The sequence below is a fragment of the Mchenga conophoros genome, linkage group LG17 (genome assembly GCF_057382185.1).
Source record: "Mchenga conophoros isolate Kocher_MC1m ecotype Shallow Benthic linkage group LG17, M_conophoros_male_GT1.1, whole genome shotgun sequence".
Taxonomy (NCBI): domain Eukaryota; kingdom Metazoa; phylum Chordata; class Actinopteri; order Cichliformes; family Cichlidae; genus Mchenga; species Mchenga conophoros.
The window spans coordinates 37,894,135-37,919,524 of record NC_140542.1 but is presented as its reverse complement, the minus strand read 5'-3'; the positions used below and the strand labels follow the sequence as shown (position 1 = coordinate 37,919,524).

Below are 25,390 nucleotides of genomic sequence, written 5' to 3'. Positions count from 1 at the left end.
GGCCACGATGGAAAATACCCAATTACAAGTAGAGCTGAAACGATTAGTCACTTAATCAAGTCAGGCAACAGAAAATTAATCTCTTTGTTGCTTTCCTTTGAGGATAAACGCTTAATGTGCACCGCTTCCAGCTCCTAAATGTGAATATTACAGGTTCTCTCTTGCCCGTCTTTGAATAAAGTGAATTTCATTTGGACTTGTCACTGTTACCAAATTTTCCTATTTGACAGCTGGGATTTTTCCGCAATTATCAGGCGTTTGATAGACTAAAAACATAATCAATTAAGCAAGACCGCAATCCAGTGTGATTATGAGCCCTAAATACAAGTTCCAGGAGGATTACCAACAGTATGTGCAAAGTGTGTGTAATTAAAAACGATTAAACTCTACATTTTACAAATATTTAATTACTGATACATAAAATATAAGCAGAATTCTATTATTGTTGCACTAAAGGACACAGTACACAGCACTTAACGCCAGCAGCAGTCCTATGGACTACATTTCCCGTGCACCCCTGTCGTCCCGCCCACATACCTCTGGCGTGCGCTCACGCTGCGCTGTGGGGATCCTGCTCAGCGCGAGTTGCCCCAACAGAAGCAGCGAGGCTCACGGTACAAAAGTTTCTCCACAGGAATGGGCAAGTTTGAGAAGAACGCTTTTCTTTTACACCTCACCCCCGCGATCCCCACAACAACAACGGATTGGATATAAGGATCGACTGCGCCCCGACAGACAGCTCCAGATCTGGACTTTATTTCGTCTTCGTGTTTCTTTTTCTGGGGGTGATAACTTGGATAACTTGGATTCATCTGAAGATAAAAGCAAAACAAGTTGGGAGGTGTTCGTTTGGGGGGGAAAATGCGTTCCTCTACGCTGCCTCGCACTTTTGCAAAGTTCGCTGTGATTTTCCTGCTATTGTTGAGAGTGGAGAGCGGATCTGGTACTAACGCCAGGACGTGTCCGTCTCCCTGCGCTTGTCTCAGGGAGCTCGTGGACTGCGGTCGGCTGAAAAGGGGACAAACACTACCAGCCGTGATCCCGGAGTGGACAGTTGAGCTGTGAGTCTACTGGATCAGCTTTTGATTTGAATCGCTGTGAATAAGGGTTTAAACGCAATTTCATTGTTCTTGACAATGACAATAAATAAATAAATACTAAATACTAAAGCTCTGCGCACCTCTTGGGGAACAAGTTTAGTTTTCTTGAGATGAGATGGGATGATCCGCATTCCTGTCGCACTGAAAAGGGAGCGGGTTGTAAAGTAGAAAAAGTAGAAGAAGACTGACTTAATTTGCTTTGATTTTATTGTTATTTGCTATAGATCCAGTCAGGAGTCCAGAAAAAGTTGCGCGTAATGGTGACCTTAGTCATGAATCCGCTTGTGTGAGTTATATTCACTGATCCTTTTTAGCAACGTGCCATTTATGTGAGGGAAGCGTTAAACACACCATACATACACCAAACCCCCCTTTCTACATAACCTGCAGTTAATTGTGAACAAATCCGCCGAGCGACTGCAGGTACTGGGCGTTTAGTCAGGCTCTCCCATGGGCGATCGCATCATAGAAGCAGCTGCAGAAGCTGCCAGTAAGCAGTTATTAATGAGCATAAGTGCTGTTAATAAAGAAGAATATTGCGTTTCGATTTGAAAGACGAGCATCTACACGTTTATCCGCACTGTTTGGGTGTTTTCCCTGTCCAGATTTTTAGTGTCACAAACCCCCGCGGGCCTCCCCACAGCCATATAAGCGTAAACCAGATGCAGTCTGGTTGCAGCACTGAAGTCTTTCCTCGACTCAGACCTCCATTACTCTGTCCACAGGCTGCTTTTGGTTGAGCTTGGCCTGCGGCCTTTTTTGAAGCTGGGACACCATATCCAGCTGTAACAGCGTGATCCTAGATGTGTTCTACTTAGATAATTATTCTTAGTGACTTATTTTTTTACATCCTGGCTTTAAGGTGGAGTGCTTGGTTTTTATTGCCCCGTGTTACAGCGCTTGATTTCGGTGCTTGGTTGTAGTTCTTGCCCTGCTGCTGCTGAGTGAGTTTTCTCTCTCCCTAAAATGTGCTGCTCTGGAAACTTGAAGTTGCCAGAGAAAACAGACCCAGCCTGAGCCTCATAACCGAGGCCCAGTCTTCCCAAAAAAACAAAAAAGTTCCATATGGGGGGAAAAATTCTTTTCACTCTGGCATGCTAATTTACGAGTGGCTCTCCAGCACATTTTAAACCCCTTAGACCGCCCGACCCTTTGTTTTCCAGCACCCCATTATTTCTGCTGAATTAGCAACACAAGAGCCAGCGATGGTACTGATTAAGGGGGAGCGTGTAGGATTAGTCTCAGAAAGAGGAGGGGGGCATGGAGAAAGTATGGAGAAGTAGGATTAAGCCTCACATATATGAGGGGACGTTGAGAGAAAAGGCAAAAGATTAGTCCAATTTTTAAACTGAGAACATATTTATTAAATGGAAAGTGCACCATTTGATTTTTAGTTCCTTTTAAAAAAAAGTCTCAGTTGCATAATGTTAAACATATATAGTCAAGTCAAGGTAACTTTATTGTACCTCGACAAATACATGATTTTTAGGGAGACCCAATATCACAGATGGATAGATATACTGATAGTGACAGGGTTTCTACATTAAAATGTCTACTTTGCATTTTATGTTTTAAAAATAGTTTTTATGTGAGTGAATCTCAGACACCACATTTAAGATATAGATATATCTGTCATGTGGCAGTATCAGTCGACTGGTCTCTGAAATGTAGTAATGACTTGATAGTACGTCATAAATGTGAATTTTCTAGCACATTAGCCAAATTTTAAAATTAGCCTAATTTTAACTAGATACTTGTTTAGTACTTGAATAAAGTATTGAAGTGCTAAACAATGCAATGTTGTGGTAACTTACTTTTACTTTGGGCTGCTTCCTCATACACAAACTTTGTTAGAACATGCAACGCTGAAAAAGAGGTGAAAAAATTAGTAGTACAGTACCTGATGAGTTTAACTAGCTAAAACTAGTGAACCCCAGCTGCTAGCCAGTTAAACTATTAGTTTTTCTATGACATTTGAAATGTGACAAATAGTGTATATTTGATTAAACATTTATTGGATAACTTTACTGAGACATTCATTTGACCAGGTAGAAACCATAAGAACATTTTCTTAAAAGTCACGTTCCATTATAGCTGATGCTAAATCTGTTTGCTACTTAGCTAATTCCTTAGTGTGGTGTCTAAAATCTGAAAGCCAGTAGTTGCTACATGCCTTCCAAAATCCTATTTTTTGTGGTTGGTATTTTAAAGCTGAGAATAATTTAAGTTTAACTGTCGTTTGTGATGTGACAGTCAGATTTCAGAATCAGAAACTTGTGGCTAACTTGTGGTGTTTATGCATCGTTAGAGAAACAGTTGTCATATTTAATTTGAAATCTTGTTATTTCCCCTTTTATTGTAAAATGTTAATGACAGCTCTTGTAGTGTGTAGAGTAGCTCATTCATTTTCTTTAGTGAGTGATAAGTACATTTTCACCAGCCCAGCAGATATAGTTGTGCAGCCTGCACGCAGCACTGCCTGTTATCTTGCTCCTCTCAGAGCCTGCTTTGTGAGGGATATGAAAGTGTCATGGCTACTCACGGTTTATCTCAGGAGTATGATAGGGCACCTTTCCCTTATGGCCCCCAGCGCTGGAGCTGTAACAACAACAACAACACACAGCTGCATGCTTGGAGGAAAAAAATGGGGGGAGGGAGTGAAGGAGGTTAGTTAGAGTAAAACTCTGGTTGAGTGGCTTGAGAAACTTTCCACCAAAGAACAAAAACAGGCCCCAGAAAATTCAACAGGGGTGTTTCAGGCGTATGAAAGGCGTCCCTCTCACTTTTCCCGGCATTGAGAATACATTAGCAGTTGTTAGGTTCTCCCCCTCCTTCCAGAGCTGCTTGATGGATTCCAGATGAGGGAGGTAAGGGGGGCGAAGAGGAGGAGGGGAGGTGTAAAAAAAAAGAAAAAAGTGTCTGGCACCACAGCGTCGATCGTGCGCAGCAGCATCAATAACTCCAGTGCTTTATGGCGCACGAGGCTCTGCTTGCCAGATTTCTTGAGCTGGTTTTCAGGCTCCTTTTCAAAAAAACAGGCAGCAAAAACAAGAGTCTCACCCCGAGTGAGCTGCAGCCAAAGCTGCTTCAGACGAGTCCAAGACCAGGCTCGTTTTGAGCCAGGCCTCCATCCAAATGGGGCTCAGACAAAACCAAGACATAGACCAGATCAAATTGAGCAATATTCAAGACTAAAACAAACATACTCATACTCATACTTCTAAATAGAGTATTATATTCAGGAGTTTCCAAAATTGTCAAAACTTTAGAGGAGTTGTGATTGCTAGGGGTTTTTGAGGTCAACTACACAACTAAATAACACTGAAAGTACATGTTCAATACATGTTAGATTTGATTTTCAGGATTTGTAAATATCGAAGTCAGAAAAAAGGGATTTACGAGTCCAGACACCAACAAAGACGTCCGGACAGAGACTCAGTTACTAACAAACCTCTGCCGACTCCACTCGTCCCTTTTACTCCCCCCCCCCCCACCACACACACACACACACACACACACACACACGCACACACACAATAAGTTATCAGGTTGTAGGTTTTTGGCTTTCTCTGCTGACGTCTGGTTTTGAAGGAAGCTGTTTTGGTATCAGCTTTTTCTGCTGTGTTTCAAAGGAGAGACCAAATGTCAGAAGCAGCCTTTTAACTTGTGAAGCATTCAGAGGGGAAAAAGTTGTATTGGAACTTTTTTTTCTCTTGCTTTGAGATGTTGTCCAATATTGGGCACTTCTCTAAAACACCTCAAACAATCTTAATGTTGCTGCTATTTGACTGTATTTCAAAGGGCTATACCTGTGGTTTGAAACCAAAGTCACGCCCACCCTTAAAAACAACTGGAACTAAAATTCAAACCAGTCGAGGGACTTTGTTTAAAATTTGCGACTTTATTTGCGACTCTAAGCATTCTGTTACGTCGTGGAGCTTTAACCTCGTAGTTACATTACAGTGAGTTTTTCTTTGATCCGCTTTCACTGTTCACAGTTTTAAGGCACAATAACACACCAAATTTGTATGTAATTATGTTTGCTGCGCAGACCCAAATGTAAGACTGTAGCAGCTGAAAACTACAGTGCGTGGGGTATACTTTTCCCTTAATTTTTCCTTCTTTTTTTTTCCCGCAGGGACCTGAGCCACAACAAATTGCAGGTGCTCGACAGCACTTTGTTTTCCAAACTACAACATTTAAAAGAAATGTGAGTATGCCTCGTGTTTCGCAGCACATTTCAGAGCAAACTCGGGCTTTTCCAAAACAGTGTGTCTCTAACTCTTCTTTCACCGTGTCTTTTTTGATGATATATTCAGAAAGCTGAACCACAATGGACTGGAGGAGATACCAGATCTGGGCCCTTACGCCTCAAACATCACAGTTCTTATTCTGTAAGTAAACCTTTCCTTTAAATCGAAAGCTTCTCTGGATTCTCACCTCAGCGTGGTGTGGAGGGTAATTCTCCGCCGGGGCTGTCATGGCTGGTTAAACTAGCGAGCGGGGAAGTGGTTCCTCCCCCTCCTCCTCCTCTCTAGAGAGCAACCCATTTGACTGAGCTGGTTCCCAGACGGGGCAGTCAGAGAGATGGCAGTCAGCCCCAGACGGGTCACGTGTTTCGAGACAAATGCCATCAGCAGAAATGGGGGAAAAAAAATTTTTTGGTGGCTTTCACTGCTTGTTGGTGTATTTTTAAACTGGAGGCAGTGACGTGAGACTGGGAAGAAAGAAAATCTGTCATGTGAAAAAAAAATTTTTTTTGGTGTGATCCCAAGTGGATGGGTCACGTCCAGTCCTTTAAAGAGAGTTGGAAGAAAATGCTTCAAGTTTTAACATTGTCTTGTTGTATCAGTTTTTCTAACTTTTGTTGAGAACGATCACTTCGTGTGCTTGAGTGATGCTGAGTATGCAGAAGGCGATTTGACTTGTCGTAGTCGGTCCCTGTCAGATTTTAACCAGTATTGTTGTGCAATACGTGCTCTCGGGGCAACGCCAGATATTAGTGTGTGAAACCGCAACAATTTTATTTGCTTTCTGTGGCACGTCTCTCAAAACCAGCCAAAGTGAAGTTACTGTGGAGGAATGTGCCTCCACTCTGAGCTAGATGAGGCCTTCTCCTCATCAAGCCCCAACACGAAACCCCGCGGTCGCCACAGGGCGTGCAGTCTTCAGTCAGTCAATTGACAATTTGTTTACAGATTTCACTCAGGAGCGTCACCTCCAGCTATAAGTTTCTTAGCACAGAAACATGAGTAGGGTAGACTTTTTTTTTAAATCCAAAAACCCAAAAACCCTTCATACTTTAGAGCAGGGATGTCAAACTCATTTTACATTACAGCCCAGTTTGAGCCTTAGTGGGCCGGATCACTGAAACTCTGTTTTCTGTCAGTGTAAAGAAGTTTAACTACACATTTAATCGCTAACACATTTTAGGTAAACAAGTGCGACTGCAACAGTACATCTTAGTTTTTATTCATGATTTAAAAATGCTGCTATGGTAAATGAAAAAGTTCTGTAACCTACTGCAGAGACTGTCCTGTAACTATAAAACAGAAAGTTTTTGTTCATTCAGAGAAAATGTCTGATATATTTATTTATACTGTGAATCCATTGTTTGTTTGTTTTAAAAACCCTTTCTAAGCACTTAGTGAATGTGAATTGTTTGTCTATTACATAATTACTTTGGTCTAGTGTGAATGGCCAAGGGGGAGGTGTTTATCAGTAGGAAACTGATGTTAAATTTTGTTAACATAAGTTAAAATTCATTCTCTCCTTCGTATTGTTCAAAGCCATGCAGTGGGCCAGATTGGAGCCTCTGCTGGGATGATTCTGCAAATGGTTTTGCAAATGTTTGAGCCATTTTTGAAATAAAACATACCATTTAATGCTGACAATTAGTGAAAAACAGGATGCGCGAGAAGCTGTAGCTAATATTAGCTAATACACATTTCTGCTAGTCTTAACCATGAACTGTATAACAGATGGAACTAGCTTCCAGGTTTGAGAGGTGGAGCCAGTGTTGAAGTACCTTTAAACTGTATTCTATTTAATTGCCACTAGGGGGCGACTTCTGGGGTTACAAAAGGACATAAGGTTTAAAAGAAAACAGCTCTTGTTTTCCTTCTTGCAAACATTCTCCTGATGAGTTTATGGGTTCAGTCACTAGTTTTAGGTCATGCTAAATAAAAATTGAAGTTTATTTTTGTACATTTTGGTAATTCTAAGAGTCAGAAAGGAGAAATATCAAAGTTATGCTCATTGGCTAACAACTTATCAATCACAACACGTTAGCAAGTAAATGTGAGGTGAGCTCTCTTTTGTCTCGGTCGTATTCAACTCAATGAGATGGCAACACCCACGCAGGGCTACGTCCATCTTTGAGCAGTCTTTCATTTAAACAAACTATTCTAGTTAATAGCTACAGTTTGTCATGCTAATTTTCTGGAAGTGGATAGTGCCGTGGAGCTTCATGAATCCTATTTTGCTGACATACAATTTTTTTTAACCAAAAAGCTCACAATATGCAGTTCAAGGTCTGTTTTAATTTGAGAAACATAAAAGAATGTTCTGTGAAACATTGCCTGTGCTATATAATTAAGTAAATACTGGCTATTTTGCCTTAAAAAAGATCACATTGCAAAACTGTGGTTATCAGCGGGTTTGCCAGCATCCAAAAACTCCCGTATTTGTCAAACCCAAAACACACCGCATTGTAACTCTGTTATTGTTGTCAAGCACAATTCATCTGAAATATGCAAAAACCAGAGTGAAGAAAACGAGCTCACGCAGAAGAAAACGAAGTGAACACTTGCTCTCTCACTAGCCATCCTCCTCCTTCAGATGAAATGGCACAGTGTGTGATTTTTCCCTCCAGTGAAATATTTTTCCAGAATTTCTCTCCCTCCTTTAGTTTCTCCAAGCTGGGATGGTTGTAAAGAGGGGGGGGAAAGACCTCGGGGTATCGAATACCACTTATTCAAACAGCCAGTCAGACATAGCGGCAGCTCTCGTCGACTTCTTTGACCCCGTTGCTCTGAGTAAAAACAAACGGCAATAACCCTGCAGCTGGTAGTAATTGAGTCGTGATCAGTTTAATTAATTGAACAATTTCCCAGGAATTTATGGAGGGGGTGAACCCCACCACCACTAAATCCCTTTGCTTGTGTTCAAGGAGGGTTCAACAAATGACCATAGAGATTCCAGGTTGGATTAGGTGTATAAGGAGGTGAACCTCTGTGTTCCTCAGGAAATGGGAACCTTGTTGAAATGAAGAGATCCAAAGCAAAATTGGCACAGATAAAGTAATTGTTTGTTGAATTTTTCATGTGATTCAGCTGCTAATGAAAATGTTTGTTGGTTTGCTTTTGATAAATCAGGGTTTTGTTGAATCTGTTCTTTAAAAATCCCGGCGGTATTCCTTTACAAGGTGTTTAGTTGTTTTTGCCTGAGTATGGGTTAAGCTAAACATGATTTGATGCTAATTGAGTTGTTGGTTGTACTCCAGATAAAAGACTATGGCAGCTTTGTTATGTGAGGAAGACGGCTGTGAGGTTAGTGTGAGTTGTGTTAGCTGGTTTCAAATATACACTATTTGTGTTAGATTTAGAAAAGTGTGTCACTGTAGCGTTTCTTTAAACTCAAAGTTAAAAATGTCTGCCTCAGTGCTTCAACCAGATGGTTTGATGGACAGTTAAACTTGAGAAACTGCAATTAAATGAGGGATTAAAAGTTTGTTTCTTGTTGTCGTTGTCTTTTTCGCTCTTACCCATGCTCACTTCCAGCTCCATACTTTGGTTGTTGGGGTCTGCTTAAGTAGAATTGTATGATTAATAGTTGAGAGGAATCCGTATACCAGCCCTCGTTCGTCTTTCTGATACAAGCAGTTTTTGCTCCTCTACCCTAGGCCCTGTCCATGCATACTCGGGCATTTTATTAAATGTTACTTTTTCTGTGTTTTGGCCTTTCAGCCACATTTAAAAATTAAAAATTGAGCTCCTTCTAGGGTTCCTTCTGTTTCTACGTTTGTATGTAGACAAAGAAATCAGAGTTTCTCTTATATCTTAAAAGGAGTGTGCCTGTATCTCTTTTACTAATGTAATACTGTGTGCCGTGTTAGTCTTTGTAAGCTTTTAATTGGCAAACATGTGTATATGTTTAAGGATATATGGCCACCAGTTGCTTTGGCATGTTCTTGACAGTCTCATCTTTTTCGTGTGGACAACGATGTTTTTCAAAATGAACTTGTTTGAAACAAATACCTGTGAATGTGTAGCCGGAGAAAGGCCACTCTGTTTTTTTAAGCCAACTTTCTTCTGATTGGCTGCCCCTCATCACCAGAAAATATATATTTACAGATTGTGGGCAGAACTCCTGTGTGTAGGTCAGAGGTTGACCATATTAGGGTTATACACTCTTACTGATGTCACACAGAGCCAAGAGCAGAAAAAAGTGTCAGAAACAGAGTTCTTAGAGCAGTCTGAAACCGGAGGTTTTAGCTGAAATTGTTACTATTTGACTATGTTCACTATTGGTATTCAGCATTCTAACATTATGTATTTGATAGAATTTAAGAAATACAACAATGTGTTTTAGTACTTTGTGCAGTGCAGAAACGTACAGCCTTAAAGACATCCTTGTTCTACACAAGCGTCCTTCAGTTCACGTTAACACAGTGTGTTCTTCTCACTGACTGACGTGTTAAGATGATCTGCCATTTAAGTGAGATATGCAGATATGTGCGGAGCTTAATATGGCGTCTCAACAGTGAAGCACAGCGCTGGTTTTCATTACAGGCGCCACTGCAGAGAGGGAGAGAGTCATCAGATGGCTTCTGCAAACTCTGTTCTTTTTCCAATAGGAAATACCACACACACACACACACACACACACACACACACACACACACACACACACACACACACACACACACACACACACACACACACACCACAGGCAAGATACATTTAGAAAAAAAAGCAACTTTCCATTTAAAGAACTTCCCCCTCCAAAAGTATTATTTGCCAGTCACTGCAGCGAGCTTTGCTGAACAGTAACAATAAGAAGCCTCGACGAGGATCTCAGGTTTTTGCAGTGAGTAAATGTGGTCAGCTCGATGGCGGCTGAGGCCAGAAATACTATCGAGCTATGCAACAAGTGCTGACAGGTATAAGCTTGTGTGAAACCTTTGTCTTATTGGTGTAATAGGCCTGTGAGTATAAAAAGGCTTTACCTGATTATATTGCACATTGCAAGCATTTGAGAAGGTTTGAAAAAAAGACCATTACATGCGATTAAATCGTTTTGTAGCCACGAAAGCTGCGCAACAACAACGTTACCCATCCATCCATCCATTCGCTTCCGCTTATCCTTTTCAGGGTCGCGGGGGTGCTGGAGCCTATCCCAGCTGTCATGGGGCGTTACCATAGTTTAATAATTATTGCAGATTTCCTCAGTATTCAGCATCCATTGGGCTGTTATTGACACATGCTTGGCCTTCCACGGACTTCCAGAAGCTGCAGCAAAGCCCTGCAATCACACTAGTAATGACTCCATAATCACATTAGATTGAATGAACAAGTTTGGAGTGAGTGGATTTAAAGTGTACAGAGCGCTGTTTGTTTGTGTGTGGCAAGGACTCTTTGAGTGGCAGTGCAGATGTTGAGACTGAAAGCACGGTCTCGACGTACAGTCCCGCAATTGTCTGGGCATGCAGTCGCACAGAGAGTCACACAGAGAGTTCACGGTTGGGTTAATGTTTAAAGATGAACAGCGGAAGATATTTTCTACTGCGAAATAACGGATAGGATTGTGCAATAATTACATGGGAGACAGCGATGATACCATCTAGCAGTCAAATCGAAGGCTAAGCTCTTTCCCCGGGAGCGAGGAGCAGGCACCGAGCCCCTCCACCTGTCCCCTGTTTGAGCTCTCTCTCTGAGCAAAACTGGAAAGACTGGTTCTGTCTCACCAGGCAGCCCTCCTTCTCTCAGCGACCAGTCAGGGGAACATGAAAACTGAGATACAGGTGGTGTGCGGCACTTTTGTTTGGGACCCGAGGGCTGTGATGCACGGAAGGCTCGCTGCAAATCTCCAAACAAAAGTTGCTGACAGTGAGCCAATGTGTTTTACTTCGGTAATGATGTAGTTCGTGCACACTGCAACACATGTTTAGGTTTGACAATTCAGTTCAGTTGAATTTTAATTATATAGCACCAAGTCATGACAACAGTCACATCTATGCACTTTATTTTGTAAGGTAAAGACCCCACAATAATACAGAGGAAACCCTAACAATCAGACGACTGCTTTTGAGAAAGGACTTGGCGACAGTGGGAAGGGAAAACCCCCTTTTAACAGGAAGAAACCTTCAGCAAACCCAGGCTCAGGGAGGGGCGGCAATCTGCCGTGACTGGTTTGGGATGAGAGGAAGAAGACCGGACAAATTCGAAAAAAGTGGAACAAGAAAAGAAAGTGAAGGCACGCTCGCCATTCTGTGTGACAGTTTAATGGAGCAATGTTTTCATGTGTTTCATGAACATATGAGTCTCCGGCTACGTCTACACTAATCTGGATAAATTTGAAAATGGTGTTTTCATTTAAAAACGCTCCGCGTCCACACTATTTTCAATCGTTTCCGAACAGTTCTTCATCCACGCTGAAACGACCAGAAATGCTTACGTTCCTTCACTGTACTCGACCTGTGTCATTTCCATCTGCTGCTTATTTACTTTCCAGCTCTTTGAAACATCGTGGTAAAATGTTGAGGAAAAGCACTGAGTTTTTTTAATGGGTTACAAAGTTGCAAAAGCGAGTGAGAATTAAAGAATTTGAAGAAAAGCTCTCTGGAGCAGGTACAACAGCTGTGTGAAGGACCAAAAAGCTCTCCAGAGAGTGATCCATACAGCAGAACGCTGCTGCAGGATTGCTCTCCCCCCGCTTCAGGACACCTACACCAGGAGATGCCGGACTAGAGCAGCACAGATACTGAAGGACCCGTCCCATCCTGGCAACAAACTGTTCCAACTTCTGCAATCTGGTAGAAGGTTCCGCATCTTCCGGGCAAGGACAGAGAGACTCAAGAGGAGCTTCTATCCCCAAGCCACCCGGGCCCTAAACACACACACCCGCCCTCTCACATCATCTATAATTGACTGAGACAGGACTCTCTTCCAGACACTAAACCAAGGCACAATGTACATTTCAATTCCTTTAATTTTAAATATGTTTATATTGTCTATCCTGTAAAATAGTCAGATGTCTATTCATATTAATGTACAGAATTCACCTGCTTGCTGCTACTACTGCACATTCACCCAGTGTATATACTATATGTGTGTATATATATATATAATGTTCTTCCTCTACACCCCCCCCCAATTTTGCACATGTCGAGGAGCGTGTCAGGCTACATTTCACTGTGTGTTATACTTGTATAACTATGCATGTGACAAATAAAGAACCTTGAACCTTAATCTTTTTTATGGCTGTCAAAATTGAGAGCAAACAAAACAACTGCTTTACGATGCCGTCCGCCATCTTGGTTGAATTGGTCACATGACTGCATCACATGACTAAAATGTGTCAAGGTTTTCGAAAAGCCCCCATTTTTGCAGTCTACACTGTGACAGCATTTTCAAATGTATCCACTTTGGAGTGCTTTTTCAAAAAGCTCAGTTTTCCTTGACCAAAAACGCCGTCTCAGTGAGGACAAAAGGCCAACACGGAGAGAAAAAGATGCGCTTTCAAACGAAAATGTATTAGTGTGGACGTAGCCTCCATGCCCGCCAAACTCCTCCATCTCTCCCGACTCTTTGCTTCCCATCATATCACCCCGTGAATGAGAAGTTTACAAAAAGGTGTTGCAGTTCCCACCCAGTTCTATGAATCTGCAGCACACCACAGTTTCATAGCAATGTGATGCAGGTTCAGCTAATTTGCATTGGTTAAACATTAATGGCACCGCATCTCATATTAAACCTAAATTATAAAACTGTCCTTGCTTCTTTTCTTTTTTTTTGGCTGCTGGAAAGAGGCTTCAGGAAAACCTCTCTCCTGGTCAGCAAGGTGTAGCTGGAGGAGGGACTGTAAGTAATGAAAACTAGGCCTGTAGTCTGCTGCTTTGGAGGGAAACCCCCCCCTCCATTCCACTTGCTCTCTCCCTCTCTGGTGCAGAGTCTCATGCACAAAGAGGGCACTGTAGAGGCTCTGTTTATAACTAAGCAGTCCCTGCACTGCAATTTAGGAGGCGTGCAGCTCAGGAAATTGCTGGCCTCTGCTGAGGCATGCTTTCACTGAGGGAATGGTATTCATCAGCCAAGTAATTGGCAGGTTACTTTTTTAAATACCTTGTTGGTAATTACCTTATAAACAAAATAACACATCAGTAAAGTGAAAGCTTGTTTGGTGTGAAGAGCAGCAACATTAATCATATTGAATAATTTGTTGGCTTTTTTTATGAAATGCGCGTGCAACCTCAGCAGAAAAAAAAGATGACATAACTTCATGTTGGGTGGTAAGTTTAAGCTTTAAGAGCGCGAGAATTTGTCATTTTTTAATTCCGCAGCCGAATTTTGGGAACGCGAGTGCTTGTGTATCTGGAAATGTGAAACCGATGCGCACCGCTAGCCAAATACATGATGTTTTTGTCATTTATTGGAGCAATGGTGTCTGTATTTTCAGAGCAAACAACAAGATCACTGCGATCTCCGAGGCTCAGCTCCGGCCCTTTCTTGCCCTGGAAACCCTCGACCTCAGTAACAACAATGTTGTGGAAATAAAGTCCGGCTCCTTCCCTGCTCTGCCTCTCAAGAACTTGTGAGTGTTATGATTTTCTTTATCTTAAGAAAAACATGCAGATCAGAGCACAAGCATGGCGCTGTCATGAAACTCATTCATTCAGAGCCAAAGAAAGGTGGTGTTTCCAGCTGTAGTCATTTATATTTGGCAGCATATTTCTGTTCTGGGACCCCACAGCAGTCAGTCGGCACATAACACAATACATTTGATCACAACAGAGATGACAGTTATTAGTCAGAGATGGCATGAAAATGGGCGGAGGTGGATTGCAAAGCAGCTTGCAGATACACACTAAATGTAGGCAGGTTTAATCACTCCATCTAGTTCAACAGTAGATATTGCAGTTTTTCTGCAGTACATTTTTATTTAAAGCAGATTTTACAAGCATATCTTCCTTTTTCAGGTTCCTCAACAACAATCGGTTATCCTCTCTGGAGCCTGGCTGCTTTACCAATCTGTCGAGCACGCTGCAGGTTCTCCGGCTCAACCGCAACCGCCTCTCCAACATAGGACCCAAGATCTTCACTCTGCCTCACCTACAGCATCTGTAAGCAAAAAAATGACAAAGGCTTGCTAGACAGTTTGACCATCCATCCATCTGTAGGACTTACGGCTCTGGGTCATCGGGGTAATAGTCTAAACAGAAAAGCCCAGATGTCCCCCATCCCAGCCACCATCGAGGTGTTCCCAAATTTTGTTGCCCCATAATTCCACATTTTCCTCTGGCTTCTAAGGGCTGTTTATCCATCTAGATTATTTTGGTATTGGTTTCCCAATTTTGGACATCGCCTGTCACTTGCCATGTTGGGCTCATGTGGAAAATCCACAGGCAGTCTCTTTATACTAAATTCCACCTGAAGGAAGCTCGCCCACTCTATTGCCATATTCCACGACCTGACTTGTTGCACAGGTTGCTATCGTGGTACCACATTGGAATTCACTGAGCTCCTGGGAGCGACCCATTCTTTCACGAATGTTTGTAGAAGCAGTCTCCATGCCTGAGAGATTGATTTCATCCACTTGTGGCCATGGACGTGATTACCTTTAGCAGTATAGTGTATCCACCTGTGGTGAGAGATGCATGCTGGTGACACCTCGACAATAGAGCTGTCCTCCTCGACTGAGTTGTAGTGTGAGCGCGGGGCATGCTTGTACTGCTTTTCACTGTGAAAATAGTTTGAGTCCTGTTTCCACTTTAAACTTTCTGCGTGCGTTTCAGAGAACTGAGCAGAAACCGGATTCGCAGGGTGGATGGGCTGACGTTCCAACACCTCCCAAGTCTTCGCTCCTTGAAGATACAGAGAAACAGCCTCAACCGCCTGATGGACGGATGTTTCTGGGGTCTCAGTAATATGGAAGTCCTGTAAGCATTTTTTGTGATATGTTTTATTCCTGAAAGGTAATGTTGTTTGCAGAATAAAGTCTCACTGTGTGTGTGCACGTGTGTGTGTGCAGGCAGCTGGACTACAACAACCTGACAGAGGTTAGCAAAGGCTGGCTGTACGGCCTGCTGTCTCTGCAGCAGCTCCACCTCAGCCACAACACCATCAGCAAGATCAAATCTGACGCCTGGGAGCCCTGCCCGAAACTCAGTGAGCTGTGAGTCCACCTTTTTTTTCTCTTTCCCTGCCGTCCCTCTGGATATTTCCCCCCACTTTCTATTCACACTCTGAACTCCCAACACTTCTCCGTGTTGCCCTCTCCTCCTCTCTGGCAGTCCCGCCTGCCCTTCCTCACACTCCAGTTCCTCCCGTCGCCAATACACCCCGAACCCGACACACACACACACACACACACACACACACACACACACACGTAGACAAAGCAGTGTCTCTTGTGCTCTGCCAGTCAGTGCCAACATTAAAGCACTGCCAAAATATTACACACCCCTTTGCCTCCTTTCTGCTCTGCTGTCACTTGAGCCAAAACATTGGCCTCTGGAAGTCCCGTTAGTTGTTTGTTTTTTTTGGAAATTCCATTATTAGTTGCATTTTCGTTTCTTTGAAATACCCACAAAATTGATTTCTCAAGCCATCAACGCACGTTCCTGCGAGCGGATTGAATTTCCTTTGTTGTGGTTGTTGTTTACAGCGGTGGCCGGTTTTAGTGTTCGCCATGTCTGGAGCTTTTTTTCACGGATAGCTTGTTTTTTTCTTTTCTTCCTTCTTCCTCCCTCTCTTTCCCCACTTTTTTTCGCTCTTATCACACAAGCCTGAGAGTAAACAAGTCGCCTGTGGGTTGTGAACGTGTTCAGCTATCTTGATTTGTTCTCATCAGAGTTTACTTTGAGGGAAAAAAAAGTATATTCGGAGTGATTCACAAATTCTTTTTTGATGCAAAATTTGATCTCTGCAGACTGATTGGAGATAAGGTTGGTCTGGAAATATAAAGAGTAAAAAAAATGGCAGTTCTGTTTTGTTTGTTTTTTTAAAATATGAAACATGAAGCATCACAACAGCCGAGCCAGTTTGTAATCAGCGCTTTGCAGAAATGTATTTATTATTACCTTCTTGTTTTTCCCATAGCAACCTGTCCTCCAATCACCTGTCCAGGCTGGACGAATCGGGATTCGCAAATCTCGGCGTGCTTGACAGGCTTGACGTTGGAAACAACCGCGTGAGCTTTATCGCTGATGGAGCTTTCCGTGGTCTCTCCAACCTGCAGATGCTGTAAGTTGTATTCACTGTTGACTAAGTAGTGCCTTACTCTCTTAACAAGAGTAATTTCTTACACAGCTTGTTGACTTATATTTTGCTTTTACATGGCCCGAGATGATAGACAGTACAAGCTGCCCTCCATGAGACGACCACACCATGGTGATAGCCGGGGTTACAATAAGACTGTCAGTCTTCTTTCCTGATGAGCTTATGAGTATTAAGTCATTTCGGGCCATACTGAATAAACAACTAGGTCTTTTTGGTTTTGGAAGCCAAGGTGCAGATGGTAAAAACGCTAATCTGGATACTTTAAAACAGGACTGCATGAACCAATGGATGGTGTCACGGCATCTACGTGCATCTCTTATACTGTCTATACCTGAGATGAATTGTTACATGTTTGCAAGTTAAAATTATAAACCTGCTGCTCCGTGCCCACACATAAATCCTTATATAAAATAAGAACATGCACATGATCTTTTATTTAAGTTTAAAAGACAAATCAAATTTTGGCTGGGATCAGCAGCCATATTATGTTACCATAAAATGCATTTTATGCCTTTATGCAAGAGCAAGCAAAGTGTCAGTTTTGTGTTAGCAGCAGTGGATAGTCTTTTGTGGCCTAATCACGGTTTGCACTTTATTGTCTTGCCCTCTTGCACTACAAACAAAAATTAATGTAATGTAAGTAAATGTAATGTGATTACTGCTTGACATCTAGCACTGATTACTGTAAGTAGTTTCTAGATCATCGTGTAGAACGTTATTCACACTGTTGTTCTGAATGTTTCATTTCTCTACCTTTCTAAAAACAGCAGTACCACTAATCATGTTTCGTTTAAATTGCTCGAACACTTAGAAAATCCTTACCTACCCAGTCTTAACCCAAAGTTCATTGGCATACATATCGAGGCAAAATAGATTTCAAACTTTTCTTTTCAGGTTCTCCGTGCTAGGGAAAAAGAACACAGCTTGTATAAAAGAAAGAAAGAAAAAAAAACCTTCAGAGAGCCACAAACCCAACCTCAACACCCCCCTCCTCCCCACACACATACACACCATACACCCATCGTCCCCTGTTCCCACAGAGAGGCTCCCTAACATTTTTCCCAGTTAGGTCTTTTTAACTAGAACCAAATGTCTTCCTTAGGTCATCGTAGGGCAGGTGTGCACCTAGTTAGATGTAGATTGCTTCAGGCCTTCAAACCAAATGCCCCCTACACACACACACACACACACACACACACACACACACACACACACACACACACACTTCCTCAGTTTGTATCAGCCCTAGCAGGCGTGTCGAGGAGAAAAAGAACTGTTTGAAAGCAGGAAAGCCGCTCGGGGATCAAAGCAGGCAATTTCTCAGGGAAATGCTTTGCTTTTACTGATGTTCATACCCTAAAACTGTGTATTTAGTTGTTTTGCGTGTATTTTTCTTTCTGTGGATAGCAGGATAAATGTAACCATATTTTTTCCAGGAATTTTTAGTTTTGGTAGCAGAAAATGTTTCATCAACATCAACAGTTGGTTACAGTCTCTCGATTTCAAAGAGACATTTTTTTTTCTGTGTAATGTTTCTTTTTTTTCAACCTCGTGTTTTATTTCTATTCCCACAGGAGTAATTCTGAAGTTCAAAGTTCTAACTCAAACATTGAGTGGAAACTTAATGTTCTCACTGAAGTAGTTCGCATGTAGAGACTAGACTTGCTAGCTACTTGAGTTGTTTCCACAAAGCCAACGTAATATAACGCTGAAAATGGCTGAAATATGTAAACTCACAAGGACATAGCAAAATAAGCAATTAATGTCAGGCGAGCTTAACCAGTAAATATAGAAGGATATGTTGGTTTTGGTCCAGTTTAGAATAAACAAAGTGTCTTTGTGTATGTTAAGATTTTGGTAAACTCCTTTGGGGATGATCACGTACAGATTTAAATTGCACGTGGAATATATCATCCCCTCGAATGAAATGCAGCACAGCTTATATTGCCGAGCTTCCTTGTAAAACTTTTTTCCACTATGCAACACAGAAATGCCAAAGCAGACTTTTAAAAAGTGCCACCACGGCCAAGATGCAACTTCCTGTTTGGGCACGGGGCCACTTTGTAATTTTAACATCTCGAGCATTTTCCCTCCATCACGCGAAATGTAAAGCCGCATAAAGTTTTATTAACATCACAAGCGCAGTTGTTTTCTGGGTGTGGATTTTTTTTCTTCCTTTTTTTTTAAAGTGCTTTTTATGTTTGCTTCTCCTGAAAGGGATCTCCAAAATAATGAAATCTCCTGGACTATCGAAGACATGAATGGACCTTTCTCTGCTTTGGACAAGCTGAAAAAACTGTGAGTGTGGGATCATTTTGCCATAATCCTAGTGGAACACAAACAATGTAAGGTCACCGAGTCAAAAGTGAGGTTGGAAATTGATAAGACTTTTGTTGTTTTCCCAGATTTCTGCAGAGGAACCAGATCCGCTCGGTGACCAAGAAGTCTTTCTCAGGCCTGGACGCGCTGCAGCACCTGTGAGTCGGCCTCGTGTTTCACTGATTGTTTCCAAAAGTCCGAGCTGTAAACTAACCAGGGTGAATCACACTAAGACAGAGAGGCTGTTTGTTTCTTCTCCCATTCCTCCGCTTTGATGTGGAATCAAGAAGAAAACTCTGCCATTAGTATCTTTACATGTGTGCCAGACTATATCGATCACTGAGGCAAGTGGAGATAAGTCTGTGTGTGTAAATGTGTGTGTGTTGGGGATGGTGGTGCAACAGCTGCATTTGATTCTAATTAGAGTTTTTTCCCAGCCGTTGCCAAAGCTCAAAAGCAGCCCAGCGTTGGGCCTCTCTTGATTAATGCAGCAAACTGCTGCACAGAGTTTTATTGTTCTGGAGCCCAGACTTTTTCTTCACTCGATTGAAGTTTTTGTAGCCTTCGCTCCACACGGCTGATGTCGGCAGAAAAAGCTGCCATCTTTGTGTGGGGATCTTAGCGGCCCTAATTTTCTTCTCTCTTTCCGCTCCGCAGAGATTTGAGTAATAACGCCATCATGTCCATCCAAGCGAACGCCTTCTCCCAGATGAAGAACCTGCAGGAGCTGTAAGTGTCTACGGGCAGCTTCAGTTAGTGTTTCCAATGTTGATGTGGGACAGAACACCAGGTGAAACTCATTATGGTCTGCTGGGAAAAGTCTGCAGCAAACAGTGCTTACTCCAGTGTTAATAACGGGTTCACGGTTTTCTTTGTGTCCTTCATTATAGGATAGCTTTCGCTGAAAAACCCAAGCAAAGCAATCTTTAAATTTATTCAAATTCAGTGCAAGTCTTGACAAATTACATACACAGTACACCGGATTAATGTTTCCTAAAGAAAACAGGTGCATTGTAGTTGGATTTTAGGTGATATTTTAGTATGTCTGTTCGTCTATATCTACATTAAATATCCAGTATAAATACCAAACAATATATGAATCTTATTTTTTTCCTAAACGTATTCACTTCTCCTAAGAAAAACACTCTACATTTACCTGATTCATATACACAAACCGATGGTCTTGTACTGATAAAAATCTCCCTCTGTAGATTCCACTGTGGTCTTTATTTGACACACGGCTTTACCTTCATCGGCTGTGTGAGGAAACGCAGACTACCAGCCATTCTAAATATTACTGCAAAGTGAATTAAACGCTTCTGGTATCTTCTCCCCCCGGCAGGCGTCTAAACACCTCCAGCCTCCTGTGCGACTGCCAGCTGAAGTGGCTACCCATCTGGGTGGCAGAACAAACCTTCCTGTACTGCGTCAATGCCAGCTGCGCCCACCCGCAAATGCTGCAGGGCAGGAGCGTGTTCGCCGTCCGCCAGGAGGAGTTTGTGTGTGGTGAGTGATGCTTCCACTTGGTGCGAGACCTTGACACAAATGTCCCATAATGTCTGAGAAACAGCCATTTATCCACGACAGGTTTTCCACTCACAGACTGGCCCAGATTGTTGGGTATTTTCCTCCTTGACTTCTGGGTTTCGAGAAGGAATATGATAGAAGTTTACTACGTTTTTCCGCAGGGCCCCATCTGCACTTAGTTACAAATAAAATCCTAAGATTTACGCTCGTGTCTTGGCTCTTTAAAATAATGATAAGGACTAACAAAACATAACATCATATCAGAGCTGGGCCCTGTGCTTCGTACGTCGCTTACTACATCCAAGATCAAATGAAACATCCAAGACCAAATCATCGCGCTAACTCTGAGCTCGCTATTCCGGTTCCCCGAACACACCTGTTGTTGACGATTAGTATAGCTGGATGAAGTAATGTGAGATCACTGGGTGTCGTAAAAGGGGCTACGCATCGATAGTAGAAACATTGATCGGCAACCCTTTGATTGGTCGGCGAAAATGTCGAAGGAGCGCGCTCGGTATTTTTCGGCAGCAGAGCAAGAACTCTTGAGTGAGGGATTTCAGGAGTTTCAGAGTTTAATTAAAACGCAAGGGAACACTGCAAAGGCTGCAAAAGCAAGGAGAGAGGGCTGGCAGAAAGTTGCTGACAAATCAAACTCGTAAGTAATTCAATAATAACAATAATAATGGAGTGGATTTATATAGCGCTTTTCAAGGCACCCAAAGCGCTTTACAATGCCACTATTCATTCACTCTCACATTCACACACTGGTGGAGGCAGCTACGGTTGTAGCCACAGCTGCCCTGGGGCAGACTGACAGAAGCCAGGCTGCCATATTGCGCCATCGGCCCCTCTGGCCAACACCAGTAGGCGGTAGGGTAGATTTATCATATCACACCATATTATCCAATATTATATTACATTATATTATATTATAATATGTTATATTATATCCCCTTTCACATTAGAGCCACAACAGGACCCACTAGAACATGGGAACAAGTAAAAGTGAAATATAAGAATATTCTACAGAATGGTAATATTTATCACTTATATTGCTTGTCGTCTCTTGGAAAGAGACCCTGGAATACTCTGTTTGTTTGTTCATAACAGCAACCAAGAAAAGGGCAGAGCAAAAAAAAAGACAGGTGGTGGTCCTGCACCCTCTCATCAACAAGTTGGTTAAGTGAATAATACCCTCACGGGAAAATCGATATCTCTCTATGAGCACACTGTCGCGCTGAGCTAAAGGATCCTGTCTATCCCGCAACATACGCTGAATTCTGAGGACTCTCCTTATCAATCTTGCACCTTCCGCAATGGGTGGCTCGCGTAAACGGACAGGATATGGCTGCGACAGGCTTCCCAAATCCACCTTCGCTTTTATAGCCGTGGTCTCTCATCTTGATTACACGAAGTAATTTACAATTACTACTCTGAAATATGAATTACATCTGTAATAATCACATACATGTAATAGAATGTTAATAGTACATTTCCCTTTTTTAGGGAATGACCTGTATGTATCTGTGTGAAATCAATAAAAGGATCAAGTGCTGCATTATCTTTAGTTACATTGATGTTATTTATTTATGGTGAAACAGTGGTGGAATATCGCTGTTGCTTTCGTATAAATGAAGCGGACATACCTGCGTGGCCGCGATCTAATCCTGTTTACATAAAGTAAACCTGCTCCCGAGCAGGTTTACGCTTACGGCTCTGTTGCTATGACAGCAAGTCCCGGATGGGCTTCGGGGAACCGAACGATCCAGGATCACGCGAAATCGTCAACAATCTCATCCAGCTAACTCACTTAGCGCGGTACGAAGAACAGGCCCCTGATCTGCAAGGTGTCGTTTAACCTGACAATTAAAAAGTTATCTGAAAGACTTTCTTGATTAAGAGATATAGGAGGTCCTCAAACCTTCTGCAACTGAGGATATAATGTCAGTTATTAAAACCCAAAATCTTAAAAAATGGGAAATTGGAATGAGCTAAGAAAATATAAACACGTTATATATTTATATATGTACTTGCAGCTCAAAAATTCCTTTTTCTTATTCACACAGAGGATTTTCCAAAGCCTCAGATCACTGTGCAGCCGGAAACCCAATCGGCCCTCAAAGGCGCCAATGTGACGTTTGTGTGCTCTGCGGCCAGCTCAAGCGACTCGCCGATGACCTTCGCCTGGAAAAAAGACAATGAGGTCCTTAATGATGCGGAGATCCACAACCAGGCCCACCTACGGGTGCAGGGGGGAGCAGGAGGTGAGACGGAGGTGACGGAGTATACGACCACATTGCAGCTCCGAAACGTCGAGTTCTCCAGCGAGGGGAGGTATCAGTGTGTGATCTCCAACCATTTTGGATCTTCGTATTCTACCAAGGCCAGACTCACCGTCCACAGTGAGTTTGGAGTGGGATGTGTCATTTTATGGGCACGCACCTTTAAAGATCCTAAACAGCCTAATCAGAATGTATTTTGGTCTTTTTCCAGTGCTCCCTTCCTTCACGAAGACACCGATGGACTTGAGTATCCGCGCCGGGGCAACGGCTAGGCTGGAGTGTGCTGCTGTTGGCCACCCTTCCCCCCAGATCGCCTGGCAGAAAGATGGAGGCACCGACTTTCCTGCCGCCCGTGAACGCCGGATGCATGTCATGCCTGAGGATGATGTCTTTTTCATAGTGGATGTCAAGACTGAAGACATTGGCGTTTATAGCTGCACAGCTCAAAACACAGCTGGAGCCATTTCTGCAAATGCTACACTCACAGTTCTAGGTGAGAGAAAGGCACCAATTTCAGGTCCAAAGTCTTATATGTAGAAGTTGTTGGCCCATTTAAACTCTATTCTTGTGCTTGTCTTACAGAAACACCGTCATTTCTCCGTCCACTCATGGATCGCACTGTGGCCAAAGGCGAGACCGCCGTCCTTCAGTGCATTGCTGGCGGTAGTCCTCCCCCAAAGCTGAACTGGACCAAAGATGACAGTCCATTAGTGGTTACAGAGCGCCACTTCTTCGCAGCTGCCAACCAACTCCTTATCATTGTTGACGCCGCAGAGGCAGATGCAGGAAAGTATACTTGTGAGATGTCCAACACTCTGGGCACAGAGAGGGGCAACGTTCGACTGACGGTTGTGCCGAATCCCAACTGCGACTCTGGAGCACAGGGCGTCGTTGGGGTGGGTATTGGAGCTGGGGCAGGATCTGACGATGATGGGTGGACCACAGTAGGCATCGTCATCATAGCGGTGGTGTGTTGTGTGGTTGGTACTTCCCTGGTTTGGGTAGTCATCATCTACCACACCCGTCGAAGGAATGAAGACTGCAGTGTCACCAACACAGGTCAGTTCATGGGGCTTATTTAATTATCATTCAGTACCTGATTTCTTTTTCCTTGCATATTTAATATATAATAATGAAAGCAAAACTTAATCAAGTGTTCTTATGCTTTAGATGAGACCAACCTGCCTGCCGACATCCCCAGCTACCTGTCCTCTCAGGGCACATTAGCAGACCGACAGGATGGTTATATACCGTCTGAGAGCGGTAGCAGCCATCAGTACATGACGTCTTCTATTAGTGGTTTCTATCTGCAGCCCAAAGAAATGATCGGTAAAAAGCTGCCTTTTCTTCTTTGTTTCCAAAGGGAAAGCTGTAGAAACAGTAGGGTTTTTTAGTCGAGCCCATTCATTTGTCCTGACAGGTCTTTGTCATTTGGATACAGGAAGTGAAGTGGACATGGAAGTGGCCATTGATCCTCTGCTTTGCCATTACCAAGGTCCAATTGGCTCACTGCTTCAGAGAGATAACATGTACTTGACTGACCCAACTGAAGTCTTCACAGGTCTGCAAAATAGTCTGGCAACATTACTGTTGTTCAGCTATAAAAATCTATTCAAGTGTATGTGACGTACTTTAAAAATCTCAGACTCTTTATAAAGATTCTGACTGTTTTTCAAACCCTTCAGGTTGTTCCACTGACCAAAGGTCAGCTTGTATGGACTCCTACAACGGCAGCCTGACAAACTCTAAAAGGAGGGACTACTTCCTGACCGAGCATTTTGACCTCTGCTCGTCCACTGTCCTGACCCAGCTTCCCAATGCTAGTTTGCATCATGCTTCCTCCTACCATCAGAGCGACCATCGTTCATCAGTGGAGGAGGGGGATACGGTTGATTATGGGAGACCTAATGAATGTCTCTCCCCCTGCAACACCTTCATGGGTAGGTCTTAAATTCATGTTTCCCAAACCGTTCTTACTTCAGAATTTCCTGTGCTCCGGCCTGACTTCTTGTTGCACGTTTTCACTCAGGAACATTTGGGAAAGCTCCCAATTGGAGGCCTCAGGACCTTCATCCAGGATTCACCCCACTGTCAGTAACACAGAATGGCATAACTCTGCACGAGAATCCTTATACTGCTCCGGATGCAGAGTCAGACCACAAGGAGTTCAACGACTCTTCATCAGAGCAGAGCAACAGTGTGTATGAACAGCCATTTGACAACACGCGGACTGATTCCACCTCACAGTGTCTATCGAGCACTTAGCTGAGTGACTGAGCTCCAGTGAGCTAGTGTTTTTCATGAAGAGAACAACCCAAAAAAAGAACATTTCTACCTCACTGAATGTACACTTTTGCAATAAAAGGACTCCTCATATGGACAACGAGTGAATGTAAAGGACAATTTAATGTTCCTGCAGAAAGAAAAAGAAACATATTACCAGCTGTTGTTGAGGATACAGATTCTGTTAAATATTAAAGATCAATATATACATTTTTTTATCAAAGTTTATTATATTTTGTAAATTGTATATAAAAAAGATTTCATTATTTTTGCTTACATTTTGAGTACTTTGCAGCTCTGCCTATTCACTTATTCCAGCTTTGAATGAAGCATTGTTTTGCACATACATTATGTAAACAATAAAAACACCTAAATGTGT

At 42.7% G+C, this 25,390-nt stretch overlaps 1 protein-coding gene across 1 annotated transcript; it reads left to right on the top strand.

The window, feature by feature from the left end:
• Window positions 1–594: 594 nt before the first annotated feature.
• On the top strand, window positions 595–25,390 carry lrig3 (leucine-rich repeats and immunoglobulin-like domains 3). The gene is made up of 19 exons (XM_085252027.1): window positions 595–1,061; window positions 5,239–5,310; window positions 5,420–5,494; window positions 13,779–13,913; window positions 14,299–14,442; window positions 15,115–15,258; window positions 15,351–15,494; window positions 16,421–16,564; window positions 18,818–18,898; window positions 19,006–19,077; window positions 19,577–19,648; window positions 20,262–20,425; window positions 22,513–22,848; window positions 22,940–23,221; window positions 23,311–23,787; window positions 23,899–24,057; window positions 24,170–24,289; window positions 24,414–24,668; window positions 24,758–25,390. Exons 1-19 carry the CDS (start codon window positions 862–864, stop codon window positions 24,991–24,993), a joined length of 3,312 nt encoding a protein of 1,103 aa, XP_085108153.1. The 5' UTR covers window positions 595–861; the 3' UTR covers window positions 24,994–25,390.

Excerpts from the sequence above, each read along its gene's own strand:
- lrig3 (XM_085252027.1), top strand. The coding sequence starts at position 862 with ATGCGTTCCTCTACGCTGCCTCGCACTTTTGCAAAGTTCGCTGTGATT. Across the intron at positions 16,565-18,817 it reads CTCTCCAACCTGCAGATGCT|GGATCTCCAAAATAATGAAA; the intron begins GTAAGTTGTATT and ends TTCTCCTGAAAG. Across the intron at positions 19,078-19,576 it reads CTGGACGCGCTGCAGCACCT|AGATTTGAGTAATAACGCCA; the intron begins GTGAGTCGGCCT and ends TCCGCTCCGCAG.